The following is a 16,116-nucleotide window of genomic DNA, read 5'->3' as shown; positions in this document are numbered from 1 at the left end:
TGACCTCTTCTAAACTGTCTAACCTCTTCTAAACTGTCTAACCTCTTTTAAACTGTCTGACCTCTTCTAAACTGTCTGACCTCTTCTAAACTGTCTGACCTCTTCTAAACTGTCTAACCTCTTCTAAACTGTCTAACCTCTTTTAAACTGTCCGACCTCTTCTAAACTGTCTAACCTCTTCTAAACTGTCTGACCTCTTCTAAACTGTCTGACCTCTTCTAAAATGTCTGACCTCTTCTAAACTGTCTAACCTCTTTTAAACTGTCTGACCTCTTCTAAACTGCCTAACCTCTTCTAAACTGTCTAACCTCTTCTAAACTGTCTGACCTCTTCTAAACTGTCTGACCTCTTCTAAACTGTCTAACCTCTTCTAAAATGTCTGACCTCTTCTAAACTGTCTGACCTATTTTAAACTGTCTGACCTCTTTTAAAAGTCTCTGACCTCTTTGAAACCGTCTAACCCCCGTCTAAATCATCTAACCCCCTCGAAAAAGTTTGACCCCTTCTAAATCGACTGTCCCCCCCTCCACCCCCACCCCTCCGCAGGAGATAACCCGAGCCAACAAAGGCTGGGCCCTGGACCGCATGGTGCTGTGTAACGAGGTTACCAGGTGGATGAAGGATGACATCCCCCAGCCCCCGTCCGAGGGCGTGTATGTGTACGGCCTGTACTTGGAGGGCGCGGGCTGGGACCGCAGGAGCTGCCGGCTCCTGGACTCCAAACCCAAGGTCTTGTTTGAGATGATGCCCGTGGTCAGGATGTACGCCGAGAACAACGGTGAGCAGGACGGCCGAGGGAACGCAGGGGAAGCTTAGTGGTTAGAGCGTGTGCCTTCAGGTAAAGTGGGTTGCAGGTTCAAATCCCCCTCTACTTTGGATAGAAGCGTCTGCTATGTCGATTGTGTTTGTTTGGCTGCTATAGAGGCAGGAGGTATAGTCACTAATATACTGCTGTGTTAGTATAACACACAGACAGCAGCATGCTGACTAAACACACACCACACTCATCCTGCCGTAGACAAACCCAACCCTTGTGATATGGACTTGTCTGAGCGCTGTCACAGCTCAGTAGCTCCAGTCAGCTGTGCTGTAAGGTGCCCCAGAAAACTGGCATCTCCCCATATAACTAACACTGACCTTAGAAGCTATTGAAATGATCATATTAGCCACTCATGTTTCTTGTAAATACAAACTGTTCTTTGACTCTGACCACCAAAACACAGTAGAACTACAGTAGAACTATGCACTTCTGATCCTTGGTCCTCTGCTGGATTTGCTATTATTATTTCTATTATTTTTTATGAATTCTAATATTGTATTGCTGTAAGCACTACCTGGACGTCGCTCCGGACAAAAACGCGTACACGCCTGTCAAATAAAATATCAATATTGAATTATTGCAATATATATCCAATTGCAGGTGTGTTTGTGAGCTTATGTAATATGCACCGTCTCCTCCCAGGACTCAGAGACCCCAGGCTGTACCCCTGTCCCATCTACAAGAAACCTGTGAGGATGGACATGAACTTCATCGCTGCCATCGACCTGCGGACGTCTCCGCCTCCAGAGTACTGGATCCTCCGAGGCGTGGCGCTGCTGTGTGACGTCAAGTAGCATCCCGAGCTCCGCGGCCTGTCACAGGGGTCGCCCTCCACGCAGGAAACACTTCTATTTGAACGTTTTTACGTTTTTCTATGTTTTGGGCCTTTTTGAACTTTTGATTGTGTTTTTTATTGATAGTTAGAGAGAGACAGGTAAGAAGGGGGGGGGGGGCATGCAGGAATTGCCTCAGTGGGATTTGAACCCAAGCCCCTGCATCAGGCATCATCTTTAATGGTTTATGCAGTCATTCACATCTCACACATCAGGCAGACAGGCAGACAGACAGACAGGCAGACAAGCAGGCAGGCAGACAGACAGACAGACCGACAGGCAGACACACAGACAGGCAGACAGACAGACAGACAGACAGACAGGCAGGCAGGCAGGCAGGGAGACAGGCAGACAGACAGGCAGACAGGCAGACAGACCGACAGGCAGGCAGACAGGCAGGCAGGCAGACAGACAGGGAGGCAGACAGACAGGGAGGCAGACAGACAGACAGACAGGCAGGCGGAGAGGGAGAGATGGGGAAGACGTGCAAGAAATCGCTTAGGTGGGATTTGAACCCCTGCGTTAGCCTAGCCTTAATGGTACATGGGAGACCCCTCTACATTGCATACACCTGAGATGTCCTGGTGCTGATCTAACAGGGTCCTGTTCACCAGTTAACCCATGAGACAAAGACAAACCTGTCCTCCAGCTTTAAAACCTTCACAGCGCTCTGAGAAGAAGAAAAAACTAAACCTTTGCACATTAAATACATACAAATGTTTATTTTACAAAAACAATGGCATTAAAGCATCATAAAACATTTCTGGTTGTCTTCTCTTACAAAAAACAAAAATAATTCCCAAATAAGTCCAGCGTCAAGACCACACACACGTTCACTACAAAATGTTTATCCCCAAACAGTACTGGACTGTGTGTGACTACACCCAAGAATGTGCGTAGTAAGGGACTGGGCAGAGAGACCCACAGAAACAAACACAGTGTCTCTTCGCTGCTGGCTCCGCAGGGCCGGTTGCCATGGCGAGGGGTGAGGCCATGGACACGAGGCGGCGTCTCAGGGCATGAGGTTCCCCTGAGAGAGCGAGCGGCTCATCTCCGTGTGGACGTAGTAGGTCTTCAGATCGCCTTTCCCCTTCACGTTAATGACTCCTCTGCAGGTGCAGGTGTAGCCCAGCGCCCGCAGGATCCGCCCCGTCTCCTCCGTCACCTGGAGGGCACACGCGTGTGGAACATGAGTCATACGTGCTTATGTTCATCACAACCAGTAGAGCAGCGCGGACCTTATTGTCTGTTCATGTATCATGTCTTATTATCCATTCATATATGTGTGTTCCTGCTGTAAGCGACTGTGTTCTGGCGACAGCCACAGTTCAAGGACGTATGTGCCAGCCTGTAATAGCAGCTATTGGCTGTGTCATGTTTGTTTTTCTCTATTCTTATAAACACAATCCTCTGACCTTCATGCCTCAGAGAGGCTTTGCTAGTACCGCTGTGTCTGAACTGGTTATTTTGATGTCAATGTGTTAGCTGAACTCTCTCTCCAGTCTCCAGTTTGCTAACGCTTAGAAAACCCTGAACGCAGCTGAACTCTGTCTCTCCGTTAGTGGAGAGACAGACCAAGCTGTTTGTCTCGTAGTGATCAACATGTTCACCCAGCAGAGGCTTTCATCCAACCAGACGTACAGAGGGGGATTTGAACCTGCAATCTTTTGATTAGCAGCCACTGAGCTATACCCTCCCAGACTGTGTACTTGCTGGCTGGGCTGTATCTAGACTTAAGGGACCCAAGGTTCGCACTTCGGTGACAAAACACCCTTATTTATGTGACTATCGCCCTGCTTGCAAAACTCAAAACTCAAATGCTGATTGTCTTCAGTGCGTTAACTTCACTAATCATTAGTTACGCTGAAGTTAATTCAAACTGTGCACTGACACCAAACATTCTTGGGGTGTGTATCTTAGGAAATACATCATCATCAAAACGTTCTGTGAGAAACTGGTCGAGAAAAGCCTACAAACTATCTGTAATGAGCTTAACCCTTGTGCTGCCTTCGGGTCACATGACCCAAAGGTTCATAACGAACCATCGTTGTGTTTACCCAATTTTACCCAATACAAAAACAAATAAAAAATTATTTTCTTTTAACCTTCGCAATGTGGGGGGTCTGAGACAGCCCAATGGTTAAAAGAAAATGCTTCACTTTGTTTTTTTATGCGGTAAAGTTGTCGCAATACGACGGTGGTTCACAATGACTGATGGGTCAGAATGACCCGAAGATAACACAAGGGTTAAAGAAACCGAATGTATAAAGTAGATCAATAAAGATGCAGGTTTCATATTAGCGACGTATCGGGCAGGTAGTCAGTCACCTGTATTTTGCCCAGGACCCCTGTGCTGTCCATCCTGCTGGCTACATTCACCGTGTTCCCCCAGATGTCGTACTGGGGTTTCTGGGCTCCGATCACTCCTGCGATGACCGGCCCGTGGTTGATACCTGAGGGAGACGGAATGTCTTCATTTAGCCCGCACTTTCATCAAGCGACGTACGGGGGGTTATTTCAACCTTGTAGTCAGGTGCTCTAACCACTGAGCTGCACCTATCCTGATCTATCAGACAGTCATGCTTATGTAACGTTTCACTGCTATGGTTCACTCTAGTTTTTGTTTCCAGGGTACTGTGGAGGTAAATATGCGTGAACACAGACGCACATCAAAAACACACACACATCCTCCTCCACACAAATGATCTTTTCATTAAATATCATATGAGTCTTTACCAACCTACTTTAACCTCAGGTTATTCACACCCATACTGGGTGAAGTGGGTTTAGTGAAAATCCTTTAATACTGTCATCATAACAATAACATGTTTATTTAGTAGCCGCTTATATCCAGAGCGACGTATAGTGGGTGTCAAACCTGTGACCCCTTGATCTGCAGTAAAAAATACTCTAACCACTGAGCTATTACGATCCCCATCGTTAAACCATGTGTGTAGATGCTCACCAACTCTGAGTTTGAAGTCGTTGAAGGAATGCTTGTTGATGACGTCAAGCTTGCCCACCAAGGCAAAGGCGAACTCCACCATGGTACCAATGTGCATATACTGTCTGTCATCCTGGAACAAACACAACTACACCTTGAAGTAAGGATCTGATTTGTTTTCTAAACTTCACAGGAAATTAAGGATAATGAACAATACATGCATGCATGTATTCCACTTTTCATCAGCAAGTGAACCTAGGATTTTAACATCCTAGGATTTCAACTATTTTGCTAACTATGTATGAACCAGTTTTGAGGTTACCTGTGTGTGTTCAGGTCCTGGTGATGGAAGTTACCTGTGTGTGTTCAGGTCCTGGTGATGCGTTGAGTCCAGTGGCTGCCATGTACGTGCTTCCGATGGTCTTGATCTTCTCCACACCGCTAAACTTGGGCTTGGACAGCAACTGCAACAAAGTTCTCTGGAAGGTTACTAATCAAGTATGTCTTTTGATCATTACAAAAAAAACATGAATACACATGGATTAGGTTACCTCATCAAAATCTGCGATGATCTCATTGAGTAATCTGAGGCATTCCAAGCCTTCCTTATTGACATCTGACTCAGTGTAAAACTCCTTGAAGTCCGGGATAGAGGCAAACAGGACGCACACCAGGTCATATGACTGATGATACAAATCCTGAAAATACAAAGGCATCAAAATTGTACAGACACATAATATGAAGATATCCATATCGAACTGCTACATTTTCAGTGGTGTTGCTGGCTAAAGCAGTGTTTACAAAAGGTGGTCGTTGCAAAGTCATTCCGGCACCATCTTCCCTCACCTCATTCTTCCAGTTGCGCGCCAGGAAGTGTTCCGCGACGTGGGCGGGTAGGACGTTCTCCAGCAGAACCCTGTTGAGGTTCTCCATCGTCTCGATCTCCTCACACTCCCTCTTGAACTTGTTCTTCCACAGGAAGTCCAACCTACAGTAATATTCATTCTGTTACAAGAGGACAAGAGAAGAGACTGAAGACTCATGACAGCAGCTCGGTTAGTGCACACCACAGCAGCAGAGCAAAGGGGTCGCTTATCAACAACGTTCTCCAACGTTCCTGACCAGACTAGCAAGCAACTGTTGTGACACAACCGTTTCTTCTGTTCCTTTGTTAGAGAAGATTAGCTGGAGCGAGAGGAGAGTAGAGTAGAGAAGAGAGTACAGGAGAGAGGAGAGGAGAGGAGAGGTGAGGAGAGGAGAGGAGAGGAGAGGAGAGGAGAGGAGAGGAGAGGGGAGGGGAGGGGAGGGGAGGGGAGGGGAGGGGAGGGGAGGGGAGGGAGAAAGTCCTTTTCTGATATGTATTCACCTGCTATTCCATGCATGCCAAGCCTCCTACTTTAAAGTTTAACAATATAAACAAGCTCTTAAACCGTGTGTCTGGTGCAGTGTCAGATGATAATTGACCCCTTTACAGTAGTACACAGTTTATAATAATGAGAATATATTTATTTTGCAGACCCTGTTATTCAGAGCAAAATAAAGGCAGGATTTGAACCTAGGAGCTGTTGATATGATATACAGTGAAACGCTCTAACCACTGACGATACTCATACCCCGCTGAGCTATAATCTTCCCAGATCTACAGTAGAGGAGATTCGAAGATGGAATTTTCTTGTGCAGACACATTTCACTGTTTTATGAGTCCTATCCAACTCTATCCATAAGTATCCCTGATGGATCTCTTCCTGACATTTAGCTACAGTATGTTCTCAGCTTTTAGATGAAACTATTAAATGATCATATTTGGAAAGGTAGCTATTATTAAATTTACTTTGAGTTACAAATCTTAGAAATACGGAGGAAACCTTGATGTCAAAACAACAAAGCCTTAACCAAAATTAGAACGTAAAAATAGAGCACAAAAGACTGAAAGTATCTGTAGGCGATGACATCCAGTCTGTGATGGCGGGGGGGGGGGGGGGGGGGGGGGTTGCTAAATAGAGCATCTGACGTACCTGTCTGGCGAGCACCAGCAGGGTGATGAAGAAGATGAGGAGGGAGAAGGAGCCCATAGTCTTCAGGTTCTTCAGAACTCCCGGCCTCGAAGGATCAGAACCGGAGACAAACGTGTTAGAGCCAGGGAGTTTAATGTAACGTCACGCGTCAGAACCAGGGAGTTTAATGTAAAGTCACGCGTCAGAACCAGGGAGTTTAATGTAACGTCAAGCGTCAGAACCAGTAAGCTCTAGACCATACAACTCCACCACCAGCTAAACGCATCACCAGAACCAGAACACACACAGAACCCCACAACCACAAATAAGAACACTTGTTGACCTTGATCATCTATTTATTTTAAATGGGGAGATAAATGAACGCCTCCTGCCATGGCTCTCCCTTCATACATGACTGTCCCTGCTGGGAGATGGGAATCTGCATGTGCTTTGACATACCATGTCATTAGAACAGCTCAGGTTTCAATCCCATCCTCCCTCAACAAATCAGATATATGGAATAAGATATTCTTTGTGGGAAATGCATTTCCTGGTTCTGATTCTATATTTGTTTATCTGTTACGTTTGTGCCCACCTGTCCAGAATGTCTGCCTTGTAGAGGAACTTGCTGTACTCATCTAGCAGGAAGCTGTGCGTCTGAAGAAAGATGATGTTGTACACAACGACAGCTGTTAGCATGATGACCATTTTCAGCTCGTAGTTGATCCTCAGGAAAACAGAACAGGATATCAAGCCCAGGATGCAGCTATAGATGAAGTACTGGTGGGGAAAAGAAAAGGCCATCTCATTCATACTGCTTCCATTCTGTGCTCCACCAAACAGACGACTGATCATGTACTTGTGACAGAGGACACTGGCACTGACTTACTGGAAGGTAGAAATAGTTCTTGTCATTAAACATGAATGGTTGGCCGTTCTTGTAAAACATTGTCTCATTGGTTGAATTGTAAACGGCAGCTGGAGCCATCATGTCATTGTCCAGGAAGAACTGCAGTAAAGGTCAAAGGTCAACATCGAATCACAACTTTATGATATAGCCAGCATCATATCAACCACCCATGCAGCCAATAATCAGTAAGTAATTGACATGGTAGAGACATTTATCTCACACATGTACACAACAGCTCAACGCAATTGGAGCAATGATTGATTTTAACTTATTTTTCTTCTACTTTCTCTTCTTTGTCACACTGACACAAGAGACTACAAAGACTTACATTTGTTAAAAAGCACGGACCTTATCAGAGCATAGGTGGCGCTGCAGACCACACCTCAAACTTGTCACTTTCAAACTAAAGTCCTTTAGACCGCACCGGGCTGTAAAGCCCACAGGGGACAGAAACGGCTCAAGAACCAGTCACGTCCGTGTGACAGAGTTCTCTCTACAGGGACAATTTGGGGAAAACTTCCCTAAAGAACTTAAAATAAGCCATTGCTCCTCTATCATGTCAATTCTGAAATGGTTTGTGAACATCAGGAGGATTCTGCTATTGGTGTTTGCGAGTATATTCCTAGTTGTTTCTGCTTAACGTAGGGTTTAGGGTACTGAGGCTTAGAGATGGACTAAAGGCTGCGTCCCAAATCGCATCCTTTTAGTACGCGCGGCAGCCGGCTTTACGAAGTACATATTGCATGCAGTACACAGTTATGACCTCCTACTTGGTCATATAAGTGTGCCTTAAACTGGGGCAGGCATGGTCAGACCGATGTGCTATTGTACAACTGTCTTCTCAGTTGACTCCTCTTCCACTGGTTGTGGGTCTGAACAGCCAGAGAAGCATGATGGCTCGCATTCTGCAAAACGCTATTGGATATATTAGGACGTCCTGGTATTTTTGGCCTGCTCTATTACACAAACAATGTGTTTAGACATAGTGTTTTTCTGGCACACTAAGCAGTGTGGCATAATGGGTTTGGGACCCAGCCAATGTCTCTATTCAGATCTGGTGTGATCAGTGTGACTAAACAGAAAGCGACTGAATGAACATTTTCCTTTGCAGCCGTGCAGCTCACCATGTTGAAGACACACATCCCCAGGATCAGGGCCGTGGTGGTCATAGTCAGACTGATACGGAGCCATGGCTTGTTAGCGATGATGCTAGACGACCTCAGAAGCCAAAGCCAGGAAATGGAGGCACCTTTACTGCAATGCTAAGGAAGTAACAAGAACAGAATATTCAGACCCCCCCCCCCCCCCAAAAAAAAAGAAAGTGTCATTCTTGCACATGATACAGACAGAAATGAGAACATTTGATGTCAAAGCACTTCCTCAGTGACATCAAGGATTCTTGAGGCTTTCAACACAGGCTTATGTTTTGCTACCACAAAGGCTGTTCTTGTTGTTGTTCCATCATCACAACAGTAAAGGGCTGGCATGGGGTTTCGATAGACATGCAGTTGACAGACCTAGCAATAAAGCTGCATACTCATTGTAGCTTGGATGAAATATTCTGTTATTTTGATTCCTGAAAATGGACAGGATTTCCATACAGGAAACTGTGCCTCTCTCTACTGTCGTTCTGAAACAGATGCCTATTTGTATTTTTGCCGCACTACTACAAATAATGAGCTTGGTGTGTAGTGAGACAGGAGGGAGAGGAGGGTGTCACAGTCAGCAATTACTGACGATTACTGAACCATCTCCAAGCCAGTGTACCAAGCTAACATACAGGAATATAAGAATGATCAAGAAACATATTTTAGTTTAGTTTGTCACTAATGTAGTCAATTTTAGGTCCAGCTGTTTTCACAATCTTTATCATTAAACTGTACGTGGATGAGGATGACATGATTGTGTTTGCATTCAGGCTCTTCGGTGATCGGAAAACAGGTCTACGTCGTTTTACACCAAAGTACGCTTTGGAAAAATATTTGAGATGGCTGCAGTTTCCTACTCACCATAAAATGGCCAGTAAAACATACTAGCAGAATCAGGGACAGAAAAACAAAAGCCGTCCCAAAGGACAACCCCAGGACTGCGGTTCTGTAGAGAGGGATATGTCAATTCACACCATCAACCGAAGAAAGGTAAAGATAGATGTGAAGACACACCATGGCAGAAACTTTACTGAGTTTTGTCAGGAATAAACTTTAAACTGTGGGTTCATAAAAGGATGTTAGTGGAATAGCATAGATAAATCACACTTACTTTGGCAAGACCAGAATTTGAACGATAAAGATGCAGACGAAGATGAAAAAAGCACAGGTGACATAGTACTTAAAAGCAGGTAAAGTAGTCGCTCTGTACTGCAGGAGAGGAAAGAAATAAAGTCTAAGAGAGCATCTACAACTAAATGTCGTTTTATTTTATTTTAAAGACAAGGAAGTATCAAATAGGCAATACAATGTTCTGAACCCATCCAGAACACAGAAAATATCTGAAACTAGAGAGGGTACAATTTCTGGGGAAATTGTAGGGTGTGCTTGCTTGCGTCGGTTGCACAGGGGTCCGTTTTTGAATGACATTTTCTTTTTTGCTGCTCATTTACAACTGAAAATACGAGTGAAGTGTAGAATGAAATAGATGTCTTCTCATTGGGTGTGCTCAAGCCTTCGGCGAGAGCACAACCTTTGTTCTCTCACATATATATTTATTATTGTGAGAATTATGTTCAGCATTATCACTATTGTTTTACAACCTCTTAGTTCTTCCGCCGTTTTTTGGCCTTTAACTACTTCAGCATACTTTCAGCTAGAGACACCATTCAACCTTTAAACTGTTCACAAGACATTCAGCTATTCCCAAATGATTCCGCTTTTTCAAATATTCAGCCAATTTTGAATTATGACAGTTTGAAATACATTAAAATGTTTGCTCCTTCTTGATTTTTATGAATGAGCAGTCTGCTGGCTGCTCTTTTTCTGATATTCAACTAAATTGTCAAACAAATTCCTCTAAAGTTCATATAGTTTAACTTACAGAAACAAGTTATACCTTAAAATGTAGGAAAAATTGTCCTCTTTCAGCCAATGTAACTACTAAAGAGCTCACATTTACAGATTTTCAGCTATGAGCCTTGAAGCGAGAGCAGCCTTTCAAATTCTCTCACTAACTTCAATGGAGAGGTGGGTAAAAGCAGTCAGAGAAAGCGAAAGAAACAAGATTTTGAAACTGCCGGTAGAGTCGTATTTCTGACCGCACAGACATATTAAGGACATCTCTGGTTTCGGCAGAGTCTTGGGTCTCGGAAAATATCCTTATATTTTGGATTGGACGTATAGTTTTGCGTCTAGGTTAACTTGTTTGAGGTGTGGATTCTAGCTACATTAGTTATTCTCTCTGCCCAGCTCGTTAGCGATCACAGCTGCTCCATCGCCGTGGCAACCAAACAAACACGCACCAGGAAAGCAGAAGGAACACGTTTTTGAAACTGCAGGTAGAGTCGTATTTCTGACTGCACAGACATATAAAGAATATCTCTGGTTTCGGCAGAGTCTTGGGTCTCGGAAAATATCCTTAGATTTTTTACGTACAGTTTTGCGTCTAGGTTATCTTGTTTGAGGTGTGGATTCTTGGTACATTTCTCTAATTCTCTGCCCTTAGCGCGTTAGCAATCATAGCTGCACCATCACCGTACTGTAACGACAGACGCGCACCACTCAGTCTCTCACACAGGTGATTAATACGTTTACTTGACCATGAGAAACCCGATTACTAGCAATTGTCGGTTTATGCCAATAATACAATTACTCCGTTTACATGTGTAATTAGTTATGCGATTACTCAATAAACGCGTCTACATGATTCTTTTTTATTAATCGTTGTATGCTCCACGGACAAAACTTGCACCATCATCCTTCTGCAACAAAGTGTCGCTGTGTCTTCCTGTATCTATGGAAGCAAATCGTTACCAAAATGCAAATGCATTTCCAGAAATGCATTTGCATTTTAAGAATGTGGCTGCGTTATTTGACTCATAAATGAAATTAGTAATCAATCATCCTATTTGCATTTTAATTTTCTTCTTCAAGAGTGCTCAATCTTTCACTTAATTAAAATGAAAAAGAAATAGACATTTGAGATTTAATTTTCAAAACATGCCCCAGCAAATAGATACCAAAATTCAATTTGAAATGTAAAATTTGAAAATTGAATTTCCAGAAATGCATTTTCATTTTAAGAACGTGGCTGCAAAATCGTGACCACAATTCAAATTCAAATGCATTTCCAGAAATGCATTTTCATTTTCAAGAACGTGGCTGCAAAATCGTGACCACAATTCAAATTCAAATGCATTTCCAGAAATGCATTTTCATTTTAAGAACGTGGCTGCAAAATCGTGACCACAATTCAAATTCAAATGCATTTGCAGAAATGCATTTTCATTTTAAGAACGTGGCTGTAAAATCGTGACCACAATTCAAATTCAAATGCATTTGCAGAAATGCAAAATGAACAAAAAAGCATTCTGAGCGGCGCAGCAGAGTGACGTCAGTAGCCGCTCTTCTTCAGCTCCCTGCTGACCGAGCTACCCATCTTGTTCGGTAGGGAGCGGTGTGCACATCTGCATTGCAATTACATTGCAAATGTGCCTGGAAATTGATTTGAATTGAATTCTTGAAAATGAAAATGCATTTCTGGAAATGCATTTGAATTTGAATTGTGGTCAGGATTTTGCAGCCACATTCTTAAAATGAAAATGCATTTCTGGAAATGCATTTTAATTTTCAAATTTTACATTTCAAATTGAATTTTGGTATCTATTTGAATTTTTTTTGAAAATTAAATCTCAAATGTCTATTTCTTTTTCATTTTAATTAAGTGAAAGATTGAGCACTCTTGAAGAAGAAAATTAAAATGCAAATAGGATGATTGATTACTAATTTCATTTATGAGTCAAATAATGCAACCACATTCTTAAAATGCAAATGCATTTCTGGAAATGCATTTTCATTTGAATTTTGGTAACAATTTGCTTCCATACTCAAGCCCCTTTCAAAAATACCTTTCGGTTGCTTTGAAGCTTCAGCTCATAACTTTCTACTAAATTTTTACTTTTCAGCTTTTTTAGCATGGTCAGCTGTTTCGCAGGAACAGCCTTTTCTAGTTATTATTTATTTTTGCCCCCCTAAATCTTTGTCAATATTTGGCCTACATAGACAACCTAGGTGTCAACAGTTTCGTCTTGGTAGCGATTGAGTTGCTTGTTTTTTTATTTACGTTCCGTTGCATGGTTTAGGCTGAAGTTAAGTTTTTGTGGCGAAAAGTGAAGCTAACGGTGGCTAATTTGCTAACCACAGTCACTGACGTTACTAACGTCACTACGTCACGAAAACACGCGTGACTACCTGTAGCAGAACATTCGTTTCGCATCTGTTAACTTGGGGGATAGCTAGGCTAACTATAGCTTTACTGCAAGGCAGCTGCAGAAACGCCACAAGCAAAGAGGCCAGGGTGATAACTATTTACTCATTTTACTTTGTGATGTGAAACACAATTGTGAAATGTAATGTACAATATTAGTTGATATTATTAAGGAAGTAGGCCCACATCTACTTTCGGAAACGGTAGTCTACTATTTCACTGAAGCATTAGCATGACATTAGCCTCTGTTGCCCGGGCAACACATACTACAGTGGTCTATGATGCATCTGTTTTCAATCGTTAAAATAAACATTCCTCACAAATACATTTTCGTTGTAGGATTTATTATGACATTACATTACAAGTAAACGATTTGTTGGTGAAATTATCATTACCTGTGGTTTCAAACCAGTGTTGCTCACTGCACCGCTGTAGCTTACGCGAGACACTACATAAACATCTACAGTACACAGCTGTTTAGGAAGTCAAACGGCGACAGAACATGTTCGGCACTCCCCTTACTTAAATCAAAAGTCTTTCAATAGGTGAAACTATCTGACTACTAACCTGAACTTTTTTGCCACAGCCTAAACTTTGTCAATCTGTTCATGAAAATAATTAATTTCAGCCTAAACCGTACAACGGAACGTTCAATCGAATTCAACCAACGCAATCGCTACCAAGACGAACACAGCAGTAGTCTAGTGTACTGTAGTAGAATTTACCGGGGCAGCTTCTCCACACAGGGCTATATCGCATTTTGCGTTGTTACTGACAATGATCGCTACCAGTGAGCTTTTTATGAATGAGCGATTTTCCACTAAATAAATGTCAAGCTTATTTACGTTTTTGGGGGCATATTTTCAGTTAGAAGATGGTACTGTTTGAATCGCGATTCCATCTTCTACTGCCGGTAACGTCGTAGAATAATCTTCAAAGGGGGTTCTTTATTATGAATGAATGCGGTAGGCTAAATGCCTGAAAATATCACGAGAAGGGAAAACTTAAAAGGACGTTTTAAGTCATAGAGATTAGGTCAATTTTTAGACCGGTCTGCCAAATTTATTCGTTTTGATTCAGCTATGAGGCTGCCTCAGTAGAAAGTTATAAGCTGAAGCTTCAAAGCAACCGAAAGGTATTTTTGAAAGGGGCTGGAGCAGCATTCCAACAATGATTTGAAAGGATTTACCATTACTTTTAAAGGGAGAATAATTTGCACAAAAACCTTTATATTTTAAAAAGTATAAAAGTGAGAAATGAGAAAATACCCGCAAGCTGAAATGAATTTCAAAAATGTGTGAGTGACACAAAAGAGGCAGTGTGGAAGCTGAACTGCTTCATCTAACATAGCTAAAAGCTAAAATAGCCTACAATCCTGAGAAGCTGAAAGCTGAACTGTTAAACAGAAGAAGTAGGCTAGCTAGTCGTAACAAGAATATTATCGTTTTAACAGCTGAAATTATAGTTGGGATAGTAATAGCAGTAGCAGATGTAGCCTAACATTGAGTGCGTTTACTCGGCTTTCTTAGTAGGATTCAATGTGTTGATGGAATGAAACATACAGCAGTAGAGCCGATACAGGAAGACACGGCGACACTTTGTTGCAGAAGGATGATGGTGCAAGTTTTGTCCGTGGAGCATACAACGATTAATAAAAAAGAATCATGTAGACGCGTTTATTGAGTAATCGCATAACTAATTACACATCTAAACGGAGTAATCTATAATTGGCATAAACCGACAATTGCTAGTAATTGGGTTTCTCATGGTCAAGTAAACGTACCAATCACCTGTGTGAGAGACTGAGTGGTGCGTGTCTGTCGTTACGGTGATGGTGCAGCTATGATTGCTAACGCGCTGAGGGTAGAGAATAACAGAAATGTAGCTAAAATCCACACCTCAAACAAGTTAACCTAGACGCAAAACTGTACGTCCAATCCAAAAAATAAGGATATTTTCCAAGACCCAAGACTCTGCCGAAACCAGAGATATTCTTTATATGTCTGTGCAGTCAGAAATACGACTCTACCTGCAGTTTCAAAAACATGTTCCTTCTGCGTGTTTGTTTGGTTGCCACGGCGATGGAGCAGCTGTGATCGCTAACGCTGCGTTCACACTGCAGCGTTTTTTAACGCTCTGCATCGCTTGCCTTCCCACAGTACACCACGCACGAGGGCGTGTTAGACAAGTTAATACAAAGTTGTAGTTCTCTAAGGTCACTGTTGTAGTCATGGCCAAGCGTGCAGATTTGGGTTCATGTACTCATAATATCGATCAAAATACTACTTTTACACAACATTTATGTAAGTGCAAGATTTTACTAGTGCAAGATTACAGTAGAATACATGTTACGCCACCGGTCACTCAACCAGTCGTTTGTAGGCTGGGCTAGCGAGCTAGCAGTGGCACAGAACAGTCACGTAATGTGACGACTAAATTTAAAAGTAGGCTATAAAAACACACCAGGAACAATGACGACATCGGCAACCATGCACCATGCATTATTAGTTTAATGTATTCTTTAAATTCAGGCTCGTCACATTAGTAACTTTGTTCTGAACAGAACTGGGTGTGCAGACACATACGAAAAGTTTCTCCTCCATCTTGAAATTGTCAAACCTAGAAATGTTTACCATGACGAACAGTTGCTACGTTACAAGAAACAAGAAACCAATCCGATTGGCCAACGCTAGCGTTTTCACGCTCCTCATTTACATAAAGTTGAGAAAATCCAACTTGCAACGCTCCGCTCCGCTTGCCTTCCCACAATGCCCTACGCGAGCGTCAACGCCTGGTTTCATTGAAAATGAATTGGAAGCCGACGCCGCGCGCCGCCCGCTCCGCTGCAGTGTGAACGCACTGTAACGAGCTGGGCAGAGAGAATAACTAATGTAGCTAGAATCCACACCTCAAACAAGTTAACCTAGACGCAAAACTATACGTCCAATCCAAAATATAAGGATATTTTCCGAGACCCAAGACTCTGCCGAAACCAGAGATGTCCTTTATATGTCTGTGCGGTCAGAAATACGACTCTACCGGCAGTTTCAAAATCTTGTTTCTTTCGCTTTCTCTGACGAATTTTACCCACCTCTCCATTGAAGTTAGTGAGATAATTTGAAAGGCTGCTCTCGCTTCAAGGCTCATAGCTGAAAATCTGTAAATGTGAGCTCTTTAGTAGTTACATTGGCTGAAAGAGG

The 16,116-nt window shown here is 42.7% G+C and overlaps 2 protein-coding genes across 3 annotated transcripts in view; one reads left to right on the top strand and one right to left on the bottom strand.

Moving 5' to 3' along the window:
* The window catches only part of dnah5 (dynein, axonemal, heavy chain 5), a 91,665-nt gene extending 89,916 nt beyond the window's left edge, over positions 1–1,749 (top strand). Inside the window, exons 79-80 of the mRNA XM_062466486.1 lie at positions 547–778; positions 1,463–1,749. Of these exons, the coding sequence (XP_062322470.1) occupies positions 547–778; positions 1,463–1,614 (384 nt within the window). The 3' untranslated portion in view covers positions 1,615–1,749. The remainder of the gene's footprint in view (positions 1–546; positions 779–1,462) is intronic.
* Positions 1,750–2,353: 604 nt separating this feature from the next.
* Positions 2,354–16,116, bottom strand: part of adcy2a (adenylate cyclase 2a) — a 42,817-nt gene continuing 29,054 nt past the window's right edge. The window contains exons 14-25 of one of the 2 annotated variants that reach the window (XM_062466484.1): positions 9,761–9,858; positions 9,511–9,595; positions 8,626–8,763; positions 7,481–7,600; positions 7,187–7,371; positions 6,613–6,697; positions 5,444–5,602; positions 5,149–5,295; positions 4,954–5,061; positions 4,619–4,730; positions 3,982–4,106; positions 2,354–2,818 (exon numbers count right to left, since the gene is read on the bottom strand). In XM_062466484.1, coding sequence (XP_062322468.1) covers positions 2,666–2,818; positions 3,982–4,106; positions 4,619–4,730; positions 4,954–5,061; positions 5,149–5,295; positions 5,444–5,602; positions 6,613–6,697; positions 7,187–7,371; positions 7,481–7,600; positions 8,626–8,763; positions 9,511–9,595; positions 9,761–9,858 — 1,515 coding nt within the window. In that variant the 3' untranslated portion in view covers positions 2,354–2,665. Of the gene's footprint in view, positions 2,819–3,981; positions 4,107–4,616; positions 4,731–4,919; positions 5,062–5,148; positions 5,296–5,443; positions 5,603–6,612; positions 6,698–7,186; positions 7,372–7,480; positions 7,601–8,625; positions 8,764–9,510; positions 9,596–9,760; positions 9,859–16,116 lie in introns of those variants that run through there. The other variant, XM_062466485.1, reaches the window with a different exon arrangement.

Source organism: Osmerus eperlanus, chromosome 7 (assembly GCF_963692335.1).
Source record: "Osmerus eperlanus chromosome 7, fOsmEpe2.1, whole genome shotgun sequence".
Taxonomy (NCBI): domain Eukaryota; kingdom Metazoa; phylum Chordata; class Actinopteri; order Osmeriformes; family Osmeridae; genus Osmerus; species Osmerus eperlanus.
Note: the sequence above shows the minus strand (reverse complement) of the source record. Positions and strands in the feature narration are given on the sequence as shown.